General features: G+C 41.3%; 2 protein-coding genes across 6 annotated transcripts in view; one reads left to right on the plus strand and one right to left on the minus strand.

Moving 5' to 3' along the window:
• TXNRD2 (thioredoxin reductase 2) overlaps window positions 1-989 on the minus strand; it is a 33,475-nt gene extending 32,486 nt beyond the window's left edge. The window contains exon 1 of the mRNA XM_035340286.1: window positions 851-989. Coding sequence (XP_035196177.1) covers window positions 851-926 — 76 coding nt within the window. The 5' untranslated portion in view covers window positions 927-989. The remainder of the gene's footprint in view (window positions 1-850) is intronic.
• On the plus strand, window positions 577-26,426 carry COMT (catechol-O-methyltransferase). 5 transcript variants are annotated; one of them, XM_035340287.1, is made up of 5 exons: window positions 577-711; window positions 18,502-18,784; window positions 20,611-20,804; window positions 22,590-22,721; window positions 25,186-26,426. In XM_035340287.1, exons 2-5 carry the CDS (start codon window positions 18,502-18,504, stop codon window positions 25,363-25,365), a joined length of 789 nt encoding a protein of 262 aa, XP_035196178.1. In that variant the 5' UTR covers window positions 577-711; the 3' UTR covers window positions 25,366-26,426. The 5 variants fall into 5 exon arrangements, with proteins under 5 accessions (XP_035196178.1, XP_035196180.1, XP_035196182.1 ...); XM_035340289.1 differs by lacking the exon at window positions 577-711 and adding an exon at window positions 6,974-7,133; XM_035340291.1 differs by lacking the exon at window positions 577-711 and adding an exon at window positions 6,990-7,008.
• Window positions 26,427-27,449: the final 1,023 nt, after the last annotated feature.

Genomic DNA, 27,449 nt, shown 5'->3' on the forward strand with positions numbered 1-27,449 from the left:
CTGCATGGACAGCTGCAGCTGGAGCCTGGTACGGGCCTTCCCCTCCTGCATTACCGCAGCAGTTTCTACCCTTACATTTTTCACCAGTCACCTTATCGGTCTCGCAAAGCTTCAGCTGCAACACAGGACTTGCAGAGGCGTGGTGAGGCTGAGGGAAGCTGGCCCCTTCTGCCGCCTCGGCCTCCCCACAGATCAGCCCATTCTAAGGGAGCAGTTTGGAGGCAGTGGAAGAAATGCAAAGGTGAGTAAGAACTTTTTAGCGAGGGCAGGAGGGCTTCCAAAGAGCTGCCAGCGGCTCGGGGAAGGCAGCCAAGACCACAGTAGCCCCGCACCACCTAAGCCACTATGTGTTGAGAGCAGGGTGGAGACTTTTAACGGCGGTGCAGCGCGGGCAGTCACACAGGGATGGCTGACAGCCCCCTGTCACGTCGGGTTAAGCCTAAAGCAAAGGCCTGGCGGTCACTTGTGCTGCCTCGGGACCTCCCCGGGAAGCCGCACCGCAGGGGCAGGAGGCCTCGCCTGCTTCGGAGCCACCTGCGGCCGGAGGGCTCCGTTAGCAAAGCCGAAGGACGGCAGCCGAGAGCGGCGGGGGCCGCTCTGAAAGCCCCTGAGGATAGCAGCAGCCCGCCGCCCTCCCCGGCCGGGCCGCTGAGGGGGCAGAGCGGCGCCTCAGGGGGGCGGCGGCCCCCGGTGTCGGCAGCAGCCCCTCAGGTAAGGCGCCCGCGGGCCGATCCCTGCCTCCGACCACCGTCTCCGGGCGGCGGGAGGAGCGGGCAGCCCGCTGCCGGCCAGAAGAACCAAGGCAGAGGCGCGGCCTCCGCCCGGCCCTTACCCAGCGGCCGCCCCGTACCTGAGAGGGCTCGCGCCGTACGGCACAGCCCCGCCGCTCCTAGGAGACGCCGCCGCCTCCGCCACAGCGCCGCCATGCTGTACGGCAACGGGCCGCCGCGCCGCGCCAGGACCCCGGAGAGGCGGCCGGGCAGCGCCTGAGCGGAGGGCGGCGGGGGGGTGGGGGGCGGCAGAGGGCGCTAATGGCGGTGCCCTGGCGAGCAGCCCTGAGGGGGGAGTCTCGCTCTTCTCGCCCCCGCGCTGCGGCTTCTTCAGCTGCTGCGAAAGCTGGAGGGGATTTTTTAGCAGGTGGACACAGACACCAGCTAGAGTTAAAATCGAACTTTTTGGAAGGGAAAAAAAAGCCCACCGCTTTTCGTGACGGGCTTGCTGTTAACATAAGGCTGGAAAGGGGAGTCAGGGAAGGTCTTTCAGGAAGGAAGAAGAACTGAGCTGTAACCAATACCAAAGTCCTGACTTTTCTTCCTCTGAAGCTGCACATCCCTTTATAGCAGACGAGGGGTGCGGGCTGTCAGAACCCCTTCCACAGGTGCCTCAGGTAGTGCACACAGACTGAAAGTTAAAAACCCCTAAAAAGATGATGTGAATAAAGTCCTTCCCTCCCACAAGGCATTACAGTCAAGTTGCTGTGCTGGCTTGGGTTTCTGCGACTGAGGTGCTTCCAGCATTGTGAGGAGGTAGGGACTCCTGACAGAGAAGAGACTGTCCTCAACCAAAGTGGTGGGGCTGGGCCCACGCCACGTGTCGGTGAGCGAGACCAGCACCAACAGCTTTAGTGCAAGGTTTAACAGCGACAGGGAAAATGTCCACACAGGACAGCCTGTTGGAGCACCACCAACACTTCACACCCTTTAGATGACCCTTTTGGTGCCCCACATCTTCTGTTGGTTAAAGAAGGGTGAAGCTGCTGATCTGCTTCAGATGGGAGATATTAATGCTTGTAATGGATTTTGACAGCCTAAGGTAAAAGGTTTCATAGTAGGTATTGATCAAAACCATACCACAGGGAACAAGGTTGTTCTCATTCAGAAATGTTGGCTGTTGGTCTTTACTTTCAGTAAGACCCTACCTGCTGCTGTACAAAGTGAGTCGTGTGTAATAAATGTCATCATGATCAAATCAATTTGTGACAAAAAATCAGCCCCTTCCTCTTCGGGAGAAGGAGCTGGTGACAGAAAACAGTTTCAGGCAGTCATGTTCAGCTGGCTTTGGAGCAAGGGCTTGTCTCACAAGGGGGCAGCATCTAACCATTTTGTACCAGAACCATCCATCTGATCCATAGTCCAAGGGAGATGGCAGTAGATTCTCCAAAGAAACTTTTTGTATAACTAGTATCACCTCCTAGTACTCCTAGTATAGGTCAGATTTTTTTTTTTTTTTTTTTTTTTTACACGGTGATTGTTTTAAAATTTGAAAATACCTGAAAATTAAATTACTAATTTTATGAGTTGTCCAGTATGAAAAAAAAAAAAAAAAAAAAAAAAAAAGGCTGAAAACCTTGTATTCTACAGCAGTAGAATCAACAGATCACTAAAGATACTCTTTACCCACTGCAACAGCAGTAGAAAGACCTGACTAGAGCACACTGAGAGACCTATACGTGAAAAAAAAACCTCAAGCATATTCAGATACTAATCACTTATGCTCTTCAGGTATGTGCATGCAAAGTTGTTATAGCTGTTCAGTTTAGCCACTGTGCTGAATTGAATCAGGCAGTGTTGAGCATATGCTCTTCACCCAGCATTTAGTTCAGCTGTAGTAGGATCAAGGGTAGAATTAAATCATCTCAAACACAGAACAAATTTATGTGAAGAAATGTTCCTGCAGCATTACGTTATCTTGTTATTAAGAAAAGGCCTTAGATGTGGCAAAGCTGATGATATAAAACGCTACCTTAAACAGCAACATCAGTGGCAATTTAGGAAAGAATTGCCAATAAATTTGGAGAAGTACTTCTAAACTGTTCAAGGAAAGGACTTGGCCAAATGCCCTGTGTAACAGCCACATCATATACTAGCATTCCTTTCATTCCTGGCTGCTTTTTATTATTTTAAAGCTCAGATTCTGTATGAACCACAGCCTACACACTGGTGGTGAGTTTCTAGCTTTTTTAGATGTTTATCTTTTCCCAACCACGCCCGCTCTTTTCTATTTTGAATGTGAGTCAGTTGCTGCCACTTGGCACCTTAAGTCATCTAGGAAGCTATCCATAGCTGCTGCTGTGCTGCTGGCAGGCTGCGTGAAGCTGGGATGAAGCCCTCCGGCTGTATCTCACAGCTCAGGATAAAGCACCGTGGAGTTCCACAGGCAAAGGTTTTCTCATCAGCACTGCTGTCTTCAAAAGAAAGAACAAAGTTTGTGCAATGCCACTCTGGTCGTTCTTGCACATTCTCATAAGTATGATCACTGAGATCAAAAAGGGCAAATATCAGCCATGGTGAGTAGGTTTTGCCCATGATCACAATATCAGTAAGAGGAGCAGCCACAGATACTTGCTGCAGTCAGTGCTGAGCAGGTGTGTCTGCACTGCACTTCAAAAGCCTGTCTCAGGGACCAGAAACAGGTTCTGGTCCTCGGGTATGGTTTCTAATGTCTATTTGGCTCACCTCTTACAGTTTTCTATTCTATTATTTTAATTATTTTGTGGTTATCATTAAGCTGATCAGAATAACTAGTGATATACATATTTTATAAGTGTATTAACATATATATTAAGAAAGCAAGCATGAAGTCCTTTAGTGACAAATACATTTTAGTATAAGGAAACATTTACAGAAAGTATTGTGTTTCTGCAATGAAATAGTATTTTTAGATACTTGGGTTTAAAAAAAACTCTTAGAAGATAGCTATCAGACCTAACATCTTAGTTCTGTGGAATTGTATCAGTTGTAGCTAGCAATATTTAAAGTCATAAATTAATTTCATACATTAGAATCATAGACTATCCTGAGCTGGATGTGGTTTTGTTTATTTCCAGGGGGATGTTTACTTGGTGTTCTGAAAACAGTGCAGTATTTAGAGGGCAAGGGAAATGCCAGGGTGATATGTTTCATAAATGTCTATAAATGTAGTCAACAATAATATGAGTTTTGGAGGCCATGGATTGGTTCTGTTAACAGGCAGACTTTCTGCTTTTGAATTTATTGTAAGGACAACTTGAAATTTTCTACTTAATTTTTCTTCATAAGAAGTAACTTTTGTTACATTTATCAGTGGTTTATTTAAGTTCTTCCTCATGAAGAGTAAGTGGAAACAACCAGAATAAAACACCTTTATGTTTAATACTTTAGAAATTCTGACTTTTCAAGCACTTTTTGTCTGTTCTGTTTTTCTTGGCATGCATTGCTTTATGTTTAATGTTCCCAGATTAGGGACCTGGCAGGGTGGGGAAAAGTGAGAGGTGTCAGGAAGATACCATATTTGAAAGTCATCACGTTGTTTCTTTCTTAGTGGGTGGGGTGAGAAATGAATTGAATCAGAAGCTGCATTTTGTGGTGTGACCTAATTAATCATTTATGGTAGTGTCAATGAACTGTACCGGATCACTGTTTGAACTACGACGTCTCCACAGTGAGGTAGGACTTTCTCATTTCATTCCATCTCTCTTGTGATTACTTTTACCCGATTTTTTTTCTAGTTGTTCCTCTGCTAGTGTGTGACATGGTGTCCTTATCATTAATGAAGCAAAGAAAAGCACCATGGAAGAAAGGCATGGCACATGGTTAAGACAGAAGTCAAAATCGTGACGTAGTCCCTGGCAATTGAGAGACCTGCCTGCCAGAGCCACAAAAAAGACAAAATCAATGGTAGCAGAGGAGAGTAGGGGTGGTTAACTGTTCCTAGACTTTTTCCAAAGCAAGTTAGAACCTTTTCACAAATCAAATTGCTAAGTACATGGAAAGTATTCTTGCATGGGGGTTTATGCTGACAAGTGAGGACACTTGTTCGAAGACAGATCCTGGGTAAACAATAGATGTATTTTTACCTCTGTAAAGAGGCTTCTTACCTGACTTCTGTAGCAAGTGTTTTCCAATATTACTTTTAGTTGCATGTTGCTTTACACTGGCATGAATGAGTCTGTGACTGTTTGCTTACAATCAAACTCTGGTGTACCTGAAAATAGAAAAGCTTTCTGTATTTTAGATATCTTTCATTGAGATTCTGCTTTTAAGAGTTTTGACAGATCAGTCTTTAAAGAGTTACAAGTTAAATTGGTAAGGTAAGAAAATGACTAATTTTGGTTTATGAGAGCAAGGTGGAGATCAGATTTCCACGTGAAGTCTACAAAGGTTACAAAATGGTGTTAACATGGGACTAATATCACGTCCCATTAGTTAAATTTTTTTTCAGTGTAAGGCTTGAAAATATATCTAAAACAACTACATTAAGAAGAAAGCTAAGAAAAACATCCACATCTCAGAATTACTCTAAATAAGGTCATAATTTAAATTGTATTTTAAAATGCTATTCTAAAAGGAAAACAACCATTTTAATATATTCTAAGCACCCCAAAAAGACAGCTTGTCACAAAGAACCTATCCTTCACCTAAGAGTATTACCCCTGCTGGAAACATTTATGCATAGATACATAAACCAGCAAAAATGGTTAAACGTTTCAGCTTTGTTGCTCTTTTACCCCTCTGTTTTCCTTTTTTTAAAAAAAATATTATTATTTTCATAAATTTGTCTGAGAGTAAGACTCGTTTTTCAGAAATTCATCTCTGCCATTTTTCTCTTTCCTTCTCTAACCCTACAGAATCTTATGTTCATAGTTTGTCCTAAACAACTGATTACGAGTGACAAAAAAACAGCACGAAGAAATAAAGCTTCAAGTAACACAAATTCTTGATTTCATTCAAATGCTTTAAGGTATATTAAAAAATGTGTGGAGAAAATACAGAAATATTTAACAGACTTAACAGAACTCCAAAGTTTTCATGAGGAGTTTCAAAGTCATTGAGAACGCGAAGCTTTTTCAGTCCATGTGATAACGCTTTAAGATACACAGTAAACACAAAGTAGCCTAACTGCTTGTAGTATCTGTTAAATTCTAGACTGTAACTTTGCTAGCCCTCCTTCTTCTCTGTTAACTGTTTCTTATTTTAGATATCTCCAGGCAGTTTCCTGATTCATACCAGTAGTGCTTCCTTTCTCAAAATTCCTCTTTTGCATGTTTCTCAGCAAGAGAAACTAATTTGACTGTGGAAAACAGCAAATGCACATAAAAGCAAATCCCTCCTGCTATTCTGAAAATGCAAGCTCAAAAGAATTTTCTTCCGCTCAGTGTTTCACATGATCTGTGGGGTTTATGATGTGCTAGCTCCCCTGTCTTCTTTTGTTTAGGCTTTTAAAAAAGTCTTTGGCCAGGGTTGTTAGAAGCAGGGAATGCCATTTGTTGTTGTGCCAGGCATGGATTTACTGGGAAAGCTTTAGCTCCATGCTATGCACAGGGGGGATAATGCTGCCACACCGCATCATGTGACTGCAGCTGTGTAGCCTCTGTTTGAGACTGGGAGCAGTGTTCTGGAGCAAGTCTGGTCAAGTCAGCTCAGTGCTGTCACTGTCTGCAAGTCAGTCTGAACTAGCCAGTTATTCTTACCTGCTGCCATTAATGCAGCGCTGCGCTCCAACTCAGACATCTGGGTCTACATCTTTGCATGGATATGCCCTGTGAATGTAATATCCTACTGCGCTACAATACCAAATCCATCTTTTAAGATCTTATCCCTACATTTATCTGTGGCAAAAAGGTAAATTACAGAAAGGCATAAACCAGTGTCTAACCAGCCTCTCAAAGAAATTTCTCTTACATAAAAAAAAATATCCTGTAATAACCTATTACAAGATTTCTACTTCCTATTTGCTGCTACTTGGAAGCAACTTACTGACATTATCACATGGTTTGGGTGGTTTAACTGAACCTATAGCTTTACCTAGTTTTGCAGTTATTGCCATTCACAGTTTTTTTCTTACGTAATGGAGTATCTAGACAAGAGAAAGGGTTACTTTTGCAGGCATAGCGTTTATCGTGCAAGTAAACAGCTACAGTGGGCAGGCAGAAGCAAGCTTGCTCCTCCCATGCTCCTAGCCTGAAGAATATGATTCAGCTCAAAACTAGAACTTCTTTTTAAGTGTTGTCATGGGACACTGCTCAGTCTGGTAAGTCTCAGCACTGGTTTATTCTGCTAAGCAGAGTATGGGCTGATACCACCCACCAGTTCCCAACCATCGCGTTTTAACTGCAAGGACATCTCCAAAAAATACCTTTATGATTACTGGACTAGGTCAGTGCATAGAGTAAGTTTTACTGTTTTAAGGTCTTTTCACCACAGCCCTGCAGTTCAAGAAATTCTCAGTTAAAATTAACTGTGGGTGGCATCAGGGATTGTGCAGAGACAACCTGTCATGTTTTTTGAACTAGCTTTTGACCAGGCAGGAAATTACTGTTGGTGGAGCTGGAGAATGCTATTGCTTTTTTCATTCTTTGTTCTGCTTGATGTTTAGATTATAAGAAAATATTTGTTGAGCTAAAGCTCTGTTATATGTGGGAAGGATACTTCAAAGTTATTTTGTATTGACATTGGGCACTGTGCTATATTGCAGGGTCTTAATCTTGTTTTGTTTAGAGTTACTAGAAACACTTTCATCCTCACTTACCTCCTTTTCATACAATTCTTTATTCACTTCATCCACTTCATATTTTTATTATTTTCTTGTCATGCTCTGAGGCAGCCCCTAATACTTTCAAGGATCTCCTCCCTCATATGACAAAACCTGGTTTTAGTTCTTCATTTGCAGTTGCTGCTGTGCTTTATAGAAATCCTTTCTTTGAATCCTTTAAATATTTTCTAGGCTAGAGCTTCAAAAACTCCCTGACTAGGTCTGAGCTTAGTGCAAATACAGCAGAGAACTATTATAATGTTGTGTTTGGTTTCTTTTTTCTTTCTCTTTTATGGTATAATCTATTTGCAGCTTGATTATATTGTTTCCACCTTGAAGGTGACAAGATAGACAGTAAAGCGAAAATCAAAATTAATTGGAATAAGCCTCTTCTTTTATCATACAGCTGTTAGTTGGATTTTTTTTTTTTTTTTTTTTCAATAAGAAGCTATACAAATTCAAATATACTATTTATAATGTATTGATTGCACCTCCTTCCGTAGCTGTTGTTAAGCAATTTGCTATACATATCTCCACTCACCTCCCTCCGGCAGCACTATATTTAACCCACATGCTTAGGTCTTGTTTCTACAACTTCTGCACTGGCCATACGTGCCATGTCTGAGTTGAAAAAAGAACCAAATCCCTTGGGCCAAATTCATTCCTGGAGTTGCTTGATTGAACACAGAGCATTTACACTGAGCACAGATTTGGCTCATACCTGACTTTGTCAGCATTCACTGTGCTGTAACTAAGTAACAAGAACACTGTCATTAGGGGACAGACAAATAGCTTTCTTTAAGGTTATTAGAGCACTGAGCACCTTTAAGGAGTGCAGAAATCTGTGAAAGGAGGAGTTGGGGAAAAGGACACCGCTCCTTTTAGAGTCCGTGTAACAGAACCGATAAGCTATTCCTCTGATGTGATTGAATGTGACTGAATACTGCAGGCTCTTGGACTCATATTCTACAAAGCCCACATCACAGCAGCACAGGAAAAGATTGGAGGGAACAGCTTCTGCTGTACCGGGAAAGGTACATATTTATATTTTTCTATTTCTCAGACTTGACATGATTTGTTTTGTTAGATAATGCCACTATTTTAAACAGTGCCGAATATGAAAGAAGCAATGCTTTCCACATTTTGACTGGTACTCATTGTCAGGAAGCCAGTCTGTGGGCAGTTACAGCTTTCACAGAGAAAGAGTAGGACATATTTGTGTGTAAGGCATTTCTACTGCATTGTAAACCTTGACAGCTGAAAGAAGTGAGATGAGATAACCCCAACTAAATTGGAAAAGTAATTTATGGCTATAAGTATGCTAGAATTTGGTACTCATTTGTACTCAAGAAAAAGCTGAATGCAAGTCAAGCTCCAGTTTATTCATATTTGACTATGAATAGCTGCTTTTATAAATGTGTTGCCGCAGCTGTATTTTATGGGGATTTAAATTTTCAATAGGGAGTTCTGCAACAGCAAAATGTCTGGGAAAAAGTGTAATGACAAAAGCTAGTATGCTAGCCCTGTTGCTGCTTATAGAGAGTATCTTTCTGATGCCCTTTATGGACATCCCTTACCTTCTGTTCTTTAAAAAACAAACTCCTATTACTTGTATTGGCAACAGCATGTCAGGTTGGTGATCTTTATAACCAACCTTTGCTTCATTGATGCACTTAAGCTTACTTTTTCTGCTTGGAGGCATGGACTCCCCTAACAAAGCCCTCAGATTCAAAACCTCGTGCATTTGCACAGCACTGCAGTATTTAAATGAGAAAGAAAAAATACCTGATTTACAGCTTTAGTTTGCATAAGTGGAAAAAGAGCTTAACCACATTAACACAGCAAACAATTTACTTGTCATTCAAGTTTAACAGTACTTCTTAGCAGCCTGGAGCTGGTATCATGTTTATCTGCCAGTCCCACACTTCCAGCATTCCTTCAGGATCACTGGAATTAGAACTGACAAGGAATTTTCTGAAAAAAACATGATTCTGGCAGTGGTCATTGAAATCAAATCTTATTGTGTGAGGCCATCCACACCAGTTTCACTATAACTCTCTCAGGAGGGATTTCTCAGAAGGCAATTTCTAGCTGAAGTATGAGAAACTCTGTGCCCATTCCAGCTACTATTTTTTTATTTATTTATTTATTTATTTATTTTTTTCCCTGGGGCTCTTTACTCAGGATTTGAGAACAAGGTCCCGTGCCCTACTCTCTGTGAGGCCGCCTCTTCTCATGCAGTTACCTGCTGTGCTGTGGTGGATCCCATTGTGCCTGGCCTGTTAGAGCTGTTCACTTTCATGGATATAAACCTTCATTTCAGCAGTGATGTCCTTGCTATTCTTTCAGATCCCTCAGTGGGTGTCTTTGGTACCAGGTTTCCGTCATTCCTTCTCCCTGGCCCGAAGAGCAGCTTGTGCAGAGCAGAAAGCTGTGCTGGTAGAGAGACAGATTTACACTAGATTAGCTGGTAGCCTTGGAAGCAGGACAGGACCGTGCAGCAGGGATTTGGGACACCGAGGATTCAGCCTTTGGTCCTTGTGATACAAGGAGAGAACATGAAATAGGGCTGTCACAGGTGATTATGCTGAAGTCAGCTAGCCATTTTGGTCTTTCCTCTTTCAGCCCTTTCTCTGTTTGGGGGTGGGAGGGTCAGAATCATTCAAAAGGAGCTTGTTTCACCCCCTGGGCAATGTGAAAATCTCAGCTCAAAAAAACTTTCTCCAGGCCAGCTCATACTGTGCTGACAGAGCAGAGTGCTTTGTTCTTTCAGGAGTCCACTGCCTTCCAGGTGGGATTTGTGCAACTCAACTGGCTTCAAACGCATGGAGAAATAGCACACACACAGCTAGCGCTCGGGAGCAGGAATAAGGGCTGTCAGAAACAAACGCTTCCCAGGGGTACTTGAATGGAGCTTATTCCTGAAAAGTAAAGTGCTTTTCTTATCCTAGAAGAATTCCCTTGCCCCAGACTTTGGCATTAATTGTGCACTGTGTTCATTAAGCCAGTCTGAATCAGAATTCTACAGATCCATGTGGGCCTTCCTGCTGGGTGGAGATGAGTGAGGCTGGTTTGTTCTAAACCCCACTTGTTGTATGGGGCACGTAACCATTACATAAACCTTGTCCTCTGGGTGATAGTACTGACTACCATTCAGACAAAGGAAGTTTTAAGTGCATGCTAATTATCCTAATTAAAATCTTTCCAGGGAGAATGGAGTTAAACACCCTCATGAAGCTTAGCTGATGGGGTCCCTATTAGGCAATAGACACTTTTCTGTTCTTTTCCTTTCATTCAGTAACAATAAACTTGTATTTGTTTCCTTTCAATCTTTTCTGAGTTTGAAAGGAAATTAAAAAAAAAAACACAAAAAAACACACATAAAAGAGGAACAGGGGGAAAAAAATCAGAACTTTGCATTTATAGAAGTCTGAATTTTTATTCACAGTAGTGAAGCTTAATTGGAATAGCTTGAAAAAGCCTAGGGAGAGAGGAACTTAGATTTCATGCAAGAAATACTTAGTGAAAAATTATATAAAGTCTGTTCAGCTTGTTTTCATGATGTCAGTGGAAAATCTGAATGTTGAATGCCCAGACTAAGTTTCCATTGAAATACAAGCTATTCACATTTGGCAATACGCTGATTTTTCTTCACAGTGTTGCACTCAATTGAAAACACATAAACAACACTGAAAGAATAAGAGGTAAAAAGAATATTTTTTTTGACCTTTAAAAGTCCTAAAATATGAAGCTGTTGAATTGTGTTGCCTACAGCAACAGGGTACAACATGTTTGGCAGAAGTTAGTTTAGGCTTTCTGATCAAAATACTCTGCCTTTCTTGCTCTGGGAAAAGATCAAGAAAAGCAAAATGTCACAAAACAGAAATTGCTTCAGTCAAGAGAGCACAGGACAAAGAGTCAGGAATTCCTGTCCCTGTCATGGTTCAGCACAGATCTCCTCTGACCTGCTGCAGGGTATCAGATTTTTTCTTAAACGTGTAGAAATGTGCCAACTCTTCTGCACTGTTTTTTCAATGCTTCTTAAACAGCTAATATATCTTCACTAATATGTAAATCTTCCATGTACTTTAGTGCATCAGATATTTATAGGCATAATTTCAGCAAAAGTGTATAAAAGGTTTGAATTTAAACCTCCTGAAAAATGTTTTCAACCCTTTTAAAAAAATAGTGAGTACTCCTACCTCTTTCACAAAGGTGTGTGTGGAGAGGTTAATCTGTTAATTTGTACGGCCTTAGTAGAAAAGCTCTAGAAAATTGTTTGTTATTACATTCTCTCTGCAGACTTAGCAGCAGTGTCTCAGCAAGGAGTTCAGGCCCCATTGTCCCCAGGCACTCTACTATTGTCGTCCATTTCTATTACCATCAACATCATCGGACTGATGGAGAGATCCTTCTGTGAAAAAAGGTTGAAGGGTATAAATTTACCATGCACTCCCCATTCCCCACGTTATGTGAGCTAATAAAATCTAAATTAGATTCTGAACCCTTTGGTATCAGAATGCTAAAGTACTGTCTGGATGCTTGGAGACTGGTAATGAACTCTTGAACAACCAACCAGTACTTGGCAGTTAGATCAAATGCATGCAAAATTATAGCAATGTTGGATGTAACATCATCTTTCCTCAGAGGCCCAATTTGTCAGCAGGCTGAAGTCACTGAAGCAAGGTGTTTGAAGCACTCTTTGTTTCTACATTTTCCCTGTTTTTCATAAACTCAAGAACAGCAATGTCACGTAGGTGTTTGCTACTTTGGTATCCCAGAATGGATCTGTCTGGTTAACACAGATAAAATCACTTTGTGCTTCCTTGGGTGTTATCCACGTATCCATAGCACAGACTTTTCTGACAAAGATGAATTCACCTTCAGAATACCTTGAAAGTTACAGAAATCGCAGTAATGTTAACGTAGGCATGGCAGCAAAGGTTAGTAGGTAAGACAATTAACACAAGGTCAGATCAGGAAACCATTGCCAAAATGAGACTCACAGCTAAATCCCCTGACTCAGGATCACAAAGTTTACTCTCAAGGCAGTCCTGGAGAATGGTAGTCTAATGTACATGCTGCCTTTGTAGAAGAGACTTTTGTGATTATGTTCAAGACTTCATTTTCAGTACAAAGCAAAGCACTATCAGTTTATCCTACAAATACGCTTGTAAGGATTCACCTTGATTAGAAAAATATTCTATCCAATAGTTTTCAACCTCCCAAGTATTTTTAATACCTGCCAGCTCTTATTTCTGCACCTCATTTCTGTTGGAAATGAGTTCTTGTTAATTATTCATAATATAATGAAATGAGCTTCAGACTAGTTAAATAATCAAATTCGATACTTTCTTAATCCACTAAGTGCGATGCTCATTAAGGCACATGTCCTTATTAAAACTCAAGTATTTAAATGTGCTTACTTTCAATATATTTATTCTTCTCAGTAAATATACATATATATTTAGCAGAGGGAGGTTGTTTCAGAATGTGAGAGAGAAACAGCAGCAATCAGTAAGTTAGATCAAATCCCCATACACCTTGCTCTAACTCTCTTAAGAAGACTTAATGCAGTTTTTATGGAACACTAAGAAAAATCTCTGTTTGAATTCACCATGTTACCTAGAGTTACCTTAAAAACTGATGTTACCAATTGTTCTAGCCCTTATTTTTTTTTCACTTCAGGGAATAATAAGACCAAATAGTTTTTAACAGTGCTTGGAAAAACCTACCAGAAGGACTTACAAATAGTATCACTGAAAGGCCCTTATTGTAATCTGTGGTGAAATGGCAGGAGTCACCTGTGCAAAAATGTACAGGTGTAGAATAGGATGTATTGTTTTGTGCTCCATCACACAGGTATTTATATATTTTTTAGAAAAATTGGTGATCCTATAATAGTGGTGGGGGTAGGAATCCTGTAACTTAAATATTGCCATAGTAATAGATCCATAAGTCTGAGCCAGTCTCATGAGAATTCTTTTATAGCCTTTGGAATGACTTAAGTATACTACATTCAAGACAGGTAAGGCAGGGAAACAGATTCCCACAATTTTTTTTTGCTTCTTTCTTTGAAAGTATCTTTTTTAAAAAATACCTGTAATCTGAAACAGAGGAGTTCCCATTTAAATGCTGATAGTTTGATTACAGTTTGCACTGGGGAAAAACTACTGAACTACTTTGTTGAGTTATGATTTGGTCTCATGAAGCCCAACAAAAAGAGTAAGATTAGTTGCAGAAGAAAATAATCCAGTGCCTTAGAAAGACTTGCCAGTAGTTTGACAGGTTTGGGCATGAATTTCTTATATGTTTTCTTTTAAACTCTTTCTTACTGCCAACAGATTTAGTTATAAGTATTACTCATCCCTTTCCGTAATGTTATTCATTCAGTTTTCCATTTATTTCCTTCCTCAATTTCACATTTTTCAAAGGGAAGGGTCATATTATCAGGACATTTGTAATGCACAGAAGAGGTTGCAGTGCTAACCTGTGTATTTGGAACCTCACTGATTAATAAAATGACTGTCTTGTAATAAGTGGTAATGGAAAGCTTGACTATGCACAAGTTCAGTTTTATTGCATATTTAATGAATCCCATGAATCCACATTAAAGTTAAAATTACGGTTGCATTTTCTAAAGCTGTCATAAGACTGTCTCTTATGTAGTGGTAGCTTTAAATTGGTTGAATTATGCACTTAATTTTCATATCAAATATTTTCCAGCTAGGAATATGAAAGCAATTACCTATTTAGGTACATTTTTTTCTCCTCTTCCTGGTGCATGACCATCACTGATGCATCTTGCCTTTGGCGATGGCTCACTGTGATTCAGAAGTATATCCCAAATTACCACTTTTTGTCAAGCTACTTGCTTCTTGGTATCAGGATGTCACACTACAATACTTGCTAAGAGTGGCAGCAGCCTAAATACAATCTATGCCTTTGAAAACACATCATATGTCTCTAAAATGAGTTGTCTTGCTCTACACCACTAAGTTCACTCTCTTAAAACAACATCTTTAAAAAAATACTGCTGTCCAAATAAGCATGAAAGTGAAGTGTTCAAGATCAGCTGAAGTTACTAAAAATCAGCAGGCCTAATCTAAGCCGAGTGTTTTCTCTGTACTGGGTAACAGATGTGTTATGAAATAGCATTTCACAGGCTATAGATGATGAAGAAGCTGCCCTTCCTTAATACATGGGCTTTTGAGCATGCGGTGCTTTATAATTTTGGTATAAAAAACCTGTATCAGTGTGGGAAAATAAGACAATGGAAATCTGGTTTGCTGACTTACCCTATTGCATGCCTGGGAAGCAATAGGAAAGTGGATGGATTTTTAGCTTCAAGCAGGTTCTTTTTGTTAAGATATTAAAACCAAACTAAAACAAACACCACCAACAACTACAAAAAAAAATCCAACAAAAAAGAAAACCAACTCTTCACAGTCTGTTCTCTGTCCACGAAAAAAAAGTCTCAGCATTCCTGCAGGACAGAGAACAGGGCTGAGCTAGCCTACAGACACACTCTCTCCCTCACCAAATGGTTTTATATCTATACTTGGCAGTAACGGAGGGAAGCTGTTCCGTCACAAGACACCACCTAGTTCATCCTACACCTATCCATTTTTGCTGCCTGACATCTTTGAAGGACAACCCCAAATCTACTGGCAGAATCTCCAGTGCCAAAGCAACAGCCTTTGGCAAGTTGTACTCAGAGGATGCCAAAATATCCATTGTATCCAGAGGATTATGTGTGGCAATAAGCTGAAATGGGTGCGAAAACCAGCAGTTTAATTCTAGAGGGACCTGAATACAGTTGGACTGCCACCAGGTGAGCTGGTGGTATGCAGGGATTCCCTTGAGTGCAGCTTCCCTTGTCCAGAGTCAGGAAGGTTCGGTGGCATCAATAAATGGTTTCTGGGCTCCATATGTACGGTTCTGAACAATTCTCTCTCAGCTGTCAGTAATCCCCATCCACCAATGATGGCCATACAATCAAGTAAGCCGCGAAAGTCATACAAAGACAAGCCAAGTGAAGCTAGAGAGAGATTTGATTTTTCCTATTAAACCAGTGACATTTTCATAACCCAACCCAAATCTCTTGAGGACAGGTCATATGGAAGGAACATCTTCATTTAGAAGGGCTGGAAAGGCCATAGCATCACAGAATAGCCTGAGCTGGAAGGGATGAAAAAGGATCATTGAATCCAACTTCTGGCTCCACACAGGACTACCCAAAAATCAGACCGCATGTCAGAGAGCATTGTCCAAATGCTTCTTGAACTCTGGCAGGCTCGAGGCCATCACCACATCCCTGGGGAGCCTGTCCCAGTGCCCAACCACCCTCTGGGTGCAGAACCTTTCCCTAACCCCCAGCCTGACCCTCCCCTGTCCCAGCTCCATGCCGTTCCCTCGGGTCCTGTCGCTGTCCCCAGGGAGCAGAGCTCAGCGCCTGCCCCTCCGCTCCCTGTGAAGGAGCTGCAGGCCGCCATGAGGCCTCCCCTCGGCCTGCTCTGCTCGGGGCTGAAAGAACCCAGGGACCTCAGCTGCTCCTCACATGTCTTGTCCTCCAGACCCTTCACCATCTTTGTAGCCCTGTTCTTCCTGAGCAGAAGTCCTACCTGGAAGGCACAGGACAGTTAGGACTTCAAAGTCAGCAGAAGTACTAGTGCCTAGAAGGGAAGAAGAAAAACTAACATCTAGGCCTCCATGATCCTGATAAAGGTGAAGAAGCAGGTGCTTATTAGCTAGGAAACAAAATTCAGAATGCCAAAGAAACAAGGTTTTCATGCACTAATGATGCTGGTGAACCCTGAAAAGAAGTGTCAGGTCAGTCTTTGCAAAAAAATAAAAAATAAAAAAAGCATTATAAAGGAAAGTATTAGCATTGGCGACTGTTTGAAAGAAATAGACTTTTAACTGCTCCAAGGAAATTATACTTGCTGTGCCACTAAGATAAGTAGATGGGTGAACAAACATCAGCTGTACTGTAGGTTGAGCATGTCTCCATGGCAACTCAGTTATCTTCTGAACTCGGAATGTGTTCTGCATGACGATTCAAAATTCAGGGAGGGGCTGCAGATTTTTCCCACGGGTGACGTGTGTGCCAGGTCCCACTGCAGAACAGAGGGCTGACCACCCATAAAATTTAGGACTTTCCTGGGACAATTTTTGGGGAAACAAAGAAAGGAAGCAAGAATAGGTAGGAATAGATCTAGGGGAATACTTGGCTAGCCGTGTAGCCCCTTTACATCTGCTCTTGGCAATTTAGGCAAAAATTTTGAGGATGTTGTAGCTCCAGTTGCAGCAATGGTTCTGCTGAATGTTCCACCAGGTAGGTGGAACATTAATACAATTACAAGTGGAAGCTGTTAACCATCTTTAGCAAGCTGGAGGAGGAAGAGTCATCGTAGAAAGAAGCAGAGACCAAATGTTGAGTGTCACGTTCTTTAAAAATAACAGCTTAAAAAACACTGCGACTCAAGCCAGCACACTGCGGTTAAGAAATAGTTTCTGAGTCCTTTAGACCTGTGCTCACATGCCAAATCAGACTTAAGAACAAACGAACTTGGCATTCATTCATCCTAATGCTAACTGCAGTGCGTTCCAACCTGTGCTGCCCTCCCAGTAAAAAAACTGTCAGCCCCTGCTTGTGGGCCACAGTGGTGGAAACGTGGTGTTCTAAGGGACATCAGCAGAGACGAGCTGTGTTTTGGGATGGATGAGAGGAATTCCTCATGCAGAGAAGCCTCAGGCGACTCACAACCCTTAGTTTGGCACTCTTTCAAAGGCTAAATCAATACCTTAATTTTAAGAACCCTTACCACATCTTTTGTGCTGTGACTCCTGCATGGAAATAAATGCACCTTTCTTTATACTGGCTTGTCTGAAATCCATCAGAGTAAATGGCTTTGACAGGATTTATTGCTTGAGCTGTACAGGGTGACATGCATCCCATCTGCTGAGCTTTACGTTCAGATGCCCTGAACTCACAGAGATGAACAGAAACTTGCACACATGCCCCATGCTGTGCGAACATAGGCACTGGCAGCTGACACTAAATTTCAGGGGAAGAATAGGCACAACTCCATCAGATAACTTGAGCTGGCCCACCGCAGTAATACAATGTTCCCTTCTGTTACATTTCTCGAATTGCTTGAACCTGGGATCTTCTCTGGTCCAGGGACTTAGCTTTACATTTTTTTAAAACCAGTGAGAAAACTTCCCTGCTTTTAAAAAAAAGCATCTTTTGTTCTCAAAAGTGTCAGACTGATGGTTTGTGTCAAAAGGTTTATGAGCATTAAAAGGCTACCATCTCCTGTGAACCGTTCCAATGGGTACCTTTGTTGCAGGCTGAGAGAGGAGGGAGGGAGCTCAAGTCCTTCTGAAATGTCCAGCTCAGCTTCTCTGCAGAGCATGCCAGAAGGGCAGGCACCAGCAAAGGTGGTCTGCATGCCACGGAGTAATTTGACCTGCAGTCTGATTTCAAACAGAATGGTGCCTAACACTGCCCAGCTTCTGCTGATGCTTTGTTCAGAATTAAAGGGTGAAAAGTTCCACATTTTCTTACCAAGGCTCAGAAGTTTCCCAGTGTTCAAAAATCAGTAGAGTGAGATCGCACGCAGAGTCTAATTAAGATTTTGAATCCTTTGAAGACGGTTAGAACAGATTTGATGCTGAGAGGCTCCTTGTGCAGTGGCATGCTTGGAGCCAGGACTGAGCAGCTGTGTGGGGGAAGGGATCAGAGCATTAAATAAAGCTACTTGTTGACTGCCTGTAAAATTGGCTTCTAAAGGGAGTGCCACAGAGCACCATCCATTATCAAGTGACAGAGTCATGTTCAGCTTCTCTGTACAATATCATAATTAAACTCTGCGTGTTGCTGTTTGGGATGGTGGGTTGTGGGTGATTCAGCTTAATAATTACAAAAAGCAATAGCTCTCTCCTGGGCCACCTTAACTCTGGGCTGTTTTTTCTCTTTTCTTCCAGATGCTGGAGAGCTCTTCAGTCCCTTTGTTCGTTGTCTTCGTCCTGCTTTTCATTTTGTTGCTCTCTGTGGTGCTCATCAGGAGAAACGGCGCTGCTGCCCTTATCTGGAATGAAATAATCCGGGAGAAAATAACCAATTTCATCATGAACCAGAGCAAAGAACAGAGGATTTTAAATTTTGTGCTGCAGAATGCAGTCCGAGGGGACCCCTGTAGCGTGATGGACGCTATAGATAAGTACTGCTCCCAGAAAGAGTGGGCCATGAATGTGGGCGATGAGAAAGGTAATTACAGCAGGGATCAGCACTTGAAAGATCCTTCAAGACTAGCAGATTACAGGACATTTTATTGTATTCACGTGGTCACTCCCATCTGCTGGGAGGGAAAAAATAATCACATCCACAACAGCCTTGTGGTCAGCAGAGTAGTTCTGTAAACAGTAACGAATGCTTGTGCAGATGTCTTTGAGGAGGAGGATCTAGTGAGTAATCCAGGAAGTCATAGGATCAGATCTAGTTTTGTGTGGTGTGTGCAAGGGTGTAAGCAGAGGGTGACAAGTTATGGGAAAAAAACTATGATTATGTTGTGCCTCAGTTCCCATAAAGAGTGGCCTTGAGGAATAATTCCTTACATCAAGGACTTTTAGATCTTTAATGGAAAGATACTGAATATGAAAAAACAAACAAACAAACAAACATGGGAAGTATTTTAAACTGTATGAATTTTGTATCTGCACGTATAAATTACAAGTTACTGTCGAAGGGAAAGATCCTACCCATGTAATACACAAAAGTGGCTATCAGGTCTTTTTGCTACTAGGCAAGTAAATCATCTTACTCTTGTCTACTAAAGGAAATTATGTGGACAAAACATTTTTTTCTTAATTGCAGGAAAATGACAGTCTGTTCAAAAAACTGTAATGGCAAAATGTTAACACATTCCCTTATGAATTAGACACAGAAGTACCTCTTACTGGGAAATTGCAGGGAAATTTAGCTTAGCTTGGGATTAATGCACCTAATGAAGTACAACTGCAAGCACTGTAATAAAAATGCTTCTCTGTCATGGGTACATTTTCTGAAGCTAGCTTCTCTGCATACCAGTCGGGGGTAGTTAGGGCAACCGAACAGCAGGTAACAGCTGAGTAGGAAATCCTAAAACTCTAAACTTTGAGCATTTGGGATTATATTTTTAATGATTTTCACTCTAATTTTGCTCTAACTAATGAACTTTCCTCATAGAGAAGAGCCATCAAAGTTAATACATCTTTAGTTCTTGAAGATTTCTAGAAGAACCACCTGCTCTCAGGATGCAAGCATTATCATCAGACTATGACACCCAGGAAATTTGTTGATTATATCAACAAATGACACCTAGGAAATTTCACCTCATGACATGTACGTGCCCTGAGCAACTCCATGGCTCAGAGTAAAATCCCTTCAGATACTTTTTGAGATTAGCTATCTAGTTTCTAGGCATATAAGTAAAAGGAGACAGCTTTTGAACAATTCCTTTTTTTTCAGGACTAGATATAACACACTGTCACTCACTTTTGAGAATATTTTTTGTTAACAATTAAGTATTTAATGTCCCACAGTTCATCAGGTGAATTCAAATATTTTGCAACCCATAAGTAGACTTTTCTTTTTCCCTTTAGACAACTATTTAGACTGAGACATTTTGTATGAGACTGCTGCATGTAACATTGCAACAACATACCAGCACTTACAAGTCAGGATTTAAATATTTCGCAAACATCTCCAGTTTCTGCAATAAATTCTTGGAAAAACACATTGCATTTTTCCCTTGTAACACTATAAATATTTTAGTTAACTCAGGCACTTCTTCACTCATAAATATTTAAATTGTGAAACTAAGGAAGATTTTTTTTAGCTGAAAGTTTGCCTTTTGAATCTTAGAATGTCCCTGATCAACTTAATCATAGACTAGCCAATTTGGAAAGGAAGCAGTACATAATTTGACATCAACCCTTATATTTTGAATGTCCCGAGCACCTGAGCACATGGACTTCACAAGTTTCTCATCACTAATTTACCCCTCTGCATGCAAACTAGTTTGATTTTAAGTTAACCTGGTTTCATTTTTTCAGGTTTAATTCTAGACAAGACAGTGGAAGAGATCAATCCATCAGTTGCACTGGAGCTGGGAACGTACTGCGGCTACTCAGCAGTTAGGATTGCTCGGCTACTGAAAGCAGGTGCTCGTCTCCTCACTGTGGAGTTCAACCCAGAATTTGCTGCTATAGCTAAACAGATGATTGAGTTTGCTGGAGTACAAGATAAGGTAAATACCTTTTTTCTCAGAAAGCAATACATGGACTTTACGCACAGAAGCAACAGTAATAGGTTTAAATTTGTTATTCTGCTTGTCAAGCAAGTATAGCACCATAAGTGTTTGGGAACAAGCAGAGTAATCTTAAGGCTGGATAGCAGGGAAAGGCTATCACTGTCCATACACAAGACCAAATTCGTCATCTCTTTTGCATGGTAGAATTGAGCTGAATGTGTGAGCACCAGTCAGGGGCCCAAGTGTGAGGCACACCCAGCTAGGGGGTCAGGGTTAGGGTTAGGGTTAGTAGAGTCTGGGGCTTGGCAAGGCTTGTCAAGACTATTCACTGGTCATTGCAATAGACACGCCATTTGCTGAGAGCTATTTTCAAAGCTCATGGTGACTCTAAGAATACGGACCTGCAGGGGGGCTCCTGAGTCAGTTATTTCATTTATTATAGTCACAGGACATCAGCGCACACAGTTCTTTCCATAAAATTAGCAACCACACTGCAAAGCTGGCAAGATTTACTGCCATTACTGAACTACTAGACTACCCCACAGGCAACTCCTCCTGATAATCAGGAACCCTTCTATGATTTCTATTCCACATTTATTCATAGACATTTTGTTTTCCTTTACTCGTGCACCAACAGCTCTTATTAATTTAACGAGCTCCGTGCCTGATTAGTCCCTGACCTCTCACAGAAGTAGGACTTCACAACGTTACCTCCCAAAAGCTAGAGTATTGGTTTTCTGTGTGTAAACTAAAACGTTCAGATCTGTGAATAGTGATTACTGGATACGAAAGAAAATTGAAAGAGAGTCTAATTTGTTACAGAATCTCACAGAAGAGAGTTGCATTACGTGCAACAGACTTCAGATGAGATGTATTTGCCCAAATCTAGTTAGTCACAATATACATATCTAAATTTTGTGCAGTGCAAGGTGTCTCAACTCCCTAGACAGCTGGCTGAGCTGCCGGTATTTTCAGTCTACAATCCGTCTCAGCCCAGAGCAGACATATACAGCAGGTCAGGTCTCATGCCTGAGAAGTGCCTCTCTACTGACTAGCCAACTCACTTCAACACAGATAAAACTCGAAGAACTAAATCCCACCATGAGGTCTCCAAATGTGTTTCTTAACTTTTTGATGAGAACCTGAAGTAACAGTGACATCTAAAATTGCATTTCTCGCATCTGATCTAATCTCCTGATCAGCTGTGAGTCATAAACCAGACAGATTTCCTTACTACTTTTTTCCTGTACTTACAGAATTGGCACTTGCTTAACGAGTCAGTGTGTAACAGCTTTTTGCAGTTTAACAGTACTTATGCCATTAAACCTGTAAGGGAAATGTAATAGACTCTGTCCTGCCTACCTCTGTCTACCGGCCATATCAATTTGACATATAGTAGCTTCCAGCTGTATTCTAAACTAACCTGTAGTTTTTTCTGCTTCCCTTTGGACTACTTATTTAAACTGAGATACAACTACACAAATAATAAAAGTTCTGTATTCAACAGAAGATTCCCTTGTTTCCATTAAAAATCATTATCCAACAGAAACAACAGACCACTTTTTCACTTTTTTTAAAAAATAGTAATAGAGAAGAAAACTATTTTGGAACACGTGTGGATTGATTTGTCAAAAAAAAGTCCACATGATCCAACTTTATCAGATGAACTAAGGCTATACTGAACTACAAAAGGATCGCTGATGTCTTGCCATGATTTAAAATGAGCTAGGGGCATATGACTTCTTTATGGCTCACAATTCATTAGGTAGATTTGCATTTCAGGTAAAACTCATAGAAGGACCTTCAGAGGAAATTATCCCTCAGCTGAAGAAAAAATATGAAGTGGATACTCTGGATTTTGTCTTCTTGGACCACTGGAAAGATAGATACACACCAGACACCATCCTGCTTCAGGTCAGTTTGCACAATTTGTCTTAGAAGTAGCAAATACCTAGATGTCTGTGAGGCCTACATCCTAACAGAAGAACCTCATCCTCTGTAAAATGAAGAATGGCAGCCAAAATAACAACCTTATGAAAAAAAAGAGGATTTGGGGACAGGATCCCAAGCGTTTATCTGGGACAACTACCCACAGTGCACAGCTCAGGACTTGGCAACTAGCATTAAGCCATTTTGTTTACTGAACAAACGGGTCTGCAGCAGAAATCCCAGCTGCAGGAGAGCAGGGTCTGGGTGTTACACTCACTGGGATATCTGCACGGTCACTGAACTGCAAAACTTGACCCAAAAATGTCCTGGTCCTGGGAGCAGGTGAGACTCAGGACCTGCATATCCCAGCTCTACCTATACCTCTCTGATTTCCTTTTACTTTTCAGTATTCCTTTTTCTGCCCATGTTTGCTATGCAAGCAGAGCCTTTTGCTGAAATACAATTTTGGTAGCGCAGCTGGGTGTCATCTTTCTGGGAGCCTATACTCCACCTAATTAACTGGCTGTAAAGCAACCTTTAGAAGAGTGCAGGCTGCCCCAGTCAAGCACTTGCTGGAGAAGTGCTGTCAAAATATCTCCAGCCCTAAATGTGGAAAAATTGTGTTAACTTCTTCCCAACTCCCCTTAACAATTACTGCTAGCATTACAAAACAAGTTGTCCGTAACAGCAGTAGGCAGTGATGGGTAGCATTGGAAGTGAGGTAACTATATTCTAGAGTATTTAGGGAAGGGAAGATATTTTCAGGTGCTAAATAAGAGATTCACAGCATTTGTATCGATCAACACAGCACACAGAGATACCCTCCTGACTTTGGCACTGCAGACTGATAAAACTTCTTAGAACTGCTTGTTTGGATGGAAGTGCCATTTTGCAATTATTTTCTTCACAAATAAATCCACTTATTTATTTATTGAGGCTGCCTCTTACATTGAGAGCCCACCATCTACTTCCTGACCCCTGCTTGAGGCCTATAACAATATTTTCTCATTCAGATTCTCCTGTTTTTTAATTTCACCCCTGTCCTCCTGTTAGTTGTTTAAATTTGGGGTTCAAATTTCCAGTATTGAATTTACACAGAAGTAGCTGAAGAAAATGCTCCCTGCCCCAGTTATGTGATTCCAGGGAATGTTTTCTTTTATACTGGCTGTGTAAGGATGACTGAGCTCTTTCCATGGGAAGAGGTATCTGCACCCTTATCAGAGCTTAACCTTCACAACACAACCAAAACAAACACGTAGCTTAGCTCCAAGTTTGTGGTTAGTCTGACGCAACTGTGACACTAAGTTGCTTTGCTTAAAATCTTACACAATTCAGAGGAGAAAGATGACAAGAGAGTCCCCATGCTTTCTTGGATATTAACTATAACTTGCAATTTTGGTATGTGTTTCAAATGGTCCAGACAGCATGCCTCTTCCTGTACGTCTAGAAAAGCCTGACACAAACAGTGTCTGAAATCCTTATGACCAGTGGGAAATACAGCACGCTGTCACTTGCAAGCTTCTGTAAGTTGCACAATAGAAACAGACCAGAGGATATTTGCCAAAAAAATCACTTCTGTGTGCTGACTGGTGTTCAGTCACCAGAGGCGTGAGCAGTAAGCTGAACAGCCTCAGCAGCACACTCATCAGCAGGACCTATCTGCTGGGAATAATGCACGGAATGACAAAAGCCACCATGGTCCAGCTACAACTGCTGCCTGTTACCACAGGGTAGTAACAGGCCTGTAAACCTCTAAATTCCTGTTCTAAAAGAGCTGGTTAGCTCAGATAAGCAATTTCTAGTGGACAAAAATACCAGTAAAAATTAAGTTTGTAGGTTTTCTGAGGATAAACATTGAACTTGAAGTGACTATTGCAAGATAATTATGCCTCATGGAAATCTGTCAGTGATCTTCCTCGTGCACAAACTCTGCTTCGTGCCCAGCTCCTGAACAAAGCAGCAGAAAGTTATACAAGATGAAAGGAAAACTAGTTCAGAAAGTCTCATTTATTCAGTTAGTGGTTCTGAGACAAGCCAAAGCAGACTGGTACATGCCAATCTTTCAGGTGACCTTAAGAGCTACTACAACATTTTAATGTATTAAAAAAAAGTGGAAACAATATGAGCAGCATGGTTGGAAACAATACGAGCAAACTGCACTCCTCCAGTGCACTTGATTTGTTATTTCAGAACCTGAATGAGCTAATATGTTATCAGCATCTCTAGTGTTCCACCGGCTGTGTTAACAGAAAAAGTCAGCATAACATGACAACAAAGGACTGGATAGAGTTTTTCAGCTTTTCCCATGTCTTTTCTTCCTTTTACTTCCAAAGTACAATGGGTTTTTGGATGCAGGCACTTGAGTATGATATGATTAAGACAAAAACATGTTACATTGAGGCCAATGTCCACTTAACAGCCACAATGAAGCAATTTTTCTTCTTTCTAGGAATGCAGCTTGCTGAGAAAGGGCTCAGTTCTTCTGGCCGACAATATCATCGTCCCAGGAGCTCCAGAATTCGTTAACTATGTCCGCAACAACCCCCGTTTCCAATGCACTAACTACCCATCTCATCTGGAATATATGAAAGTGCAGGATGCTATGGAAAAGGCTGTGTTTTTGGGATAGAGAGCCATTAATACTCAACCTTTGTTTCAAATAACGTAAATGCGACTGCACAAGTTAATTGTCTATGCTTTAAATTTTGCCTTTTTTTTTTTTTTTTTCTTCTTCTTCTTCTTTTGGAGCCTGTAATTAAAGCAAATTCTACAGGAGATCACTGTAGACCAGGTGGAAACCAAGATCTGAAGTAAGTAGGGTAACTGCTCCAAGGCCTGTCACACATTGCTCAGCAAACCCAAGGTAGTGCAAATTGCCTTGCCTTGACCAACACATTGTCAAAACATAACCTGTTACTTAGAGCTCCAAACCAAACAACCACCGTTTGGGGTTAGGGCAGGGTGGAAAAAGTCACTCAATTTCTGAAAACTCGTGTCCCAAAGCTAAACTGACTAGTCACTCTCCAGAGTGAAAAAAGCATGCGTGTTGCAAGGAGAGCATTTCAGGAGCACTGATTATGCTGAATTGTTAGCATGCCACTTCAAGCAGTGAAAGTTCCTACAGTGATGTCAGATGCATTTTTTCATCGTTACTGCAAGAGTTAGTTATCTCTATGCTGGAGAAGAGGCATGTAGGGAAAGAAGAAAGACCCAGGCAGTGACAAGAAAATGTATCAGAACTTTGCGTAGGACAAGGAAACAAAGTTGTTAATCTGCATGTGCAGAGGTAGAGAAAACTGAAGAAGTAAACAGATTAAAATAAATGCAGTGACAGATAACAAAAGCAACAGCTTCTTTCTAACAGAATACCAAAACAACAAAGTCACTGAGATCTTGAGAAAATATTGTTTGCCCCTTTATTATGCTTACTTAATCCCCTTATTATAGAGCGTATTCATAGTGTGTGCTTTTTAGAGGCAGGGCAAGTTGCTTACTCTGAAGTGCTGTGTATGTTTAAGAAACAATAAAAATAAAAACCAGAGAGAATGTGTTTTTATGAGGTGGGTCCTGGTTAACCTGATTGTTGTACTTTTAACTATGGAATACCCACTGGTATTTTCTGCCTTGTTTACTGTGATTATATTATGAGGCAATGGTTGCATTTATAAATAAAATCTGAAAAATAACAGAGCAGGCAAGCGACGTCCTTTCTTTCCCATGGATTCTGCACTGCACTGGGATTTCCATCCTTGGAACAACCAGAGAAAGACCCAACGGCTGAAAAGTGGGGATAACCGTTCCCTTGTCTTTTCCAGCAGGGATTATTTCAGACATGTTATCAGCTTCTTCCTTTTATAGACCAGACCACCTTACTGAAGTGGCATATCTGTCCTGGCCTCAATGAATTCATCCTGAGGACACCAATAATGAACATCATAGAAAATTGCTCCACATTATAAAAGAAAAATGTAACAGGCTAAGGTGACACACTTCAAAAGTGGACCAGGAAAACCACGGTGACCCAGCTGGCTTGTAACATGTGCATTTCAGAGGGATAAGAGAAGACAACATTATCAGAATTTCTTTAACAATTCAAACTCTCACAGTTGGGAAAGACACAAGGTTTTCTATGCAGGATTGGATCATACAGAAGCAGCCTCTCATGATTCTGTTGCACTGCTAAGGAGCAGTCCCAGTGTTCTGACACCTCTATTTTATTTCCCATTGTAAAACTAATCAGTGATTTATTCTGTAAGCTTGCTTAGCACCAGGTCCTCTTGGTATTCATGGTCAACTCAATGCCACTGAGATTCCAAAGAACTTTTGTAAAATTTGCAAAGAAGAAAATCTTCAAGCCCACTTGGCATACACAAGTTTCTAGAGCACAGTGGAAACTGGATACTTGCAGGTGACCAGATTTTTTTTTCTGTGCATCTAAGGCCATGTCTCCAAAGAGCCCTCTTTCATTTCTAGCTTAACACACCTTTGCACCCGAACAGACACTCCTGCCATAGCAGGGCACTTACCACATAGTAGTGAACAAGCCAGTCTCACAGATGCACACTGAAGGATGCCTAAGTATGGGTAGACTTTCTGCACTTTACAAGAGAGGATCAGAAAAATAAATTTCTGCTGCTAGTTAATACCATTATGTGTGGCCAAAATTAATGAGACACCATCAGGAAAATGAGGAATGGAAGGAACCCACAGAGT

The sequence above is a fragment of the Oxyura jamaicensis genome, chromosome 15 (assembly GCF_011077185.1).
Source record: "Oxyura jamaicensis isolate SHBP4307 breed ruddy duck chromosome 15, BPBGC_Ojam_1.0, whole genome shotgun sequence".
NCBI lineage: Eukaryota > Metazoa > Chordata > Aves > Anseriformes > Anatidae > Oxyura > Oxyura jamaicensis.

Bases quoted from the DNA above. Each gene is read 5' to 3' on its own strand.
- COMT (XM_035340287.1), top strand. From the start codon at position 18,502: ATGCTGGAGAGCTCTTCAGTCCCTTTGTTCGTTGTCTTCGTCCTGCTT. The intron at 20,805-22,589 runs GTAAATACCTTT...TTTGCATTTCAG, and splicing joins TTGCTGGAGTACAAGATAAG to GTAAAACTCATAGAAGGACC. The intron at 22,722-25,185 runs GTCAGTTTGCAC...TCTTCTTTCTAG, and splicing joins CAGACACCATCCTGCTTCAG to GAATGCAGCTTGCTGAGAAA.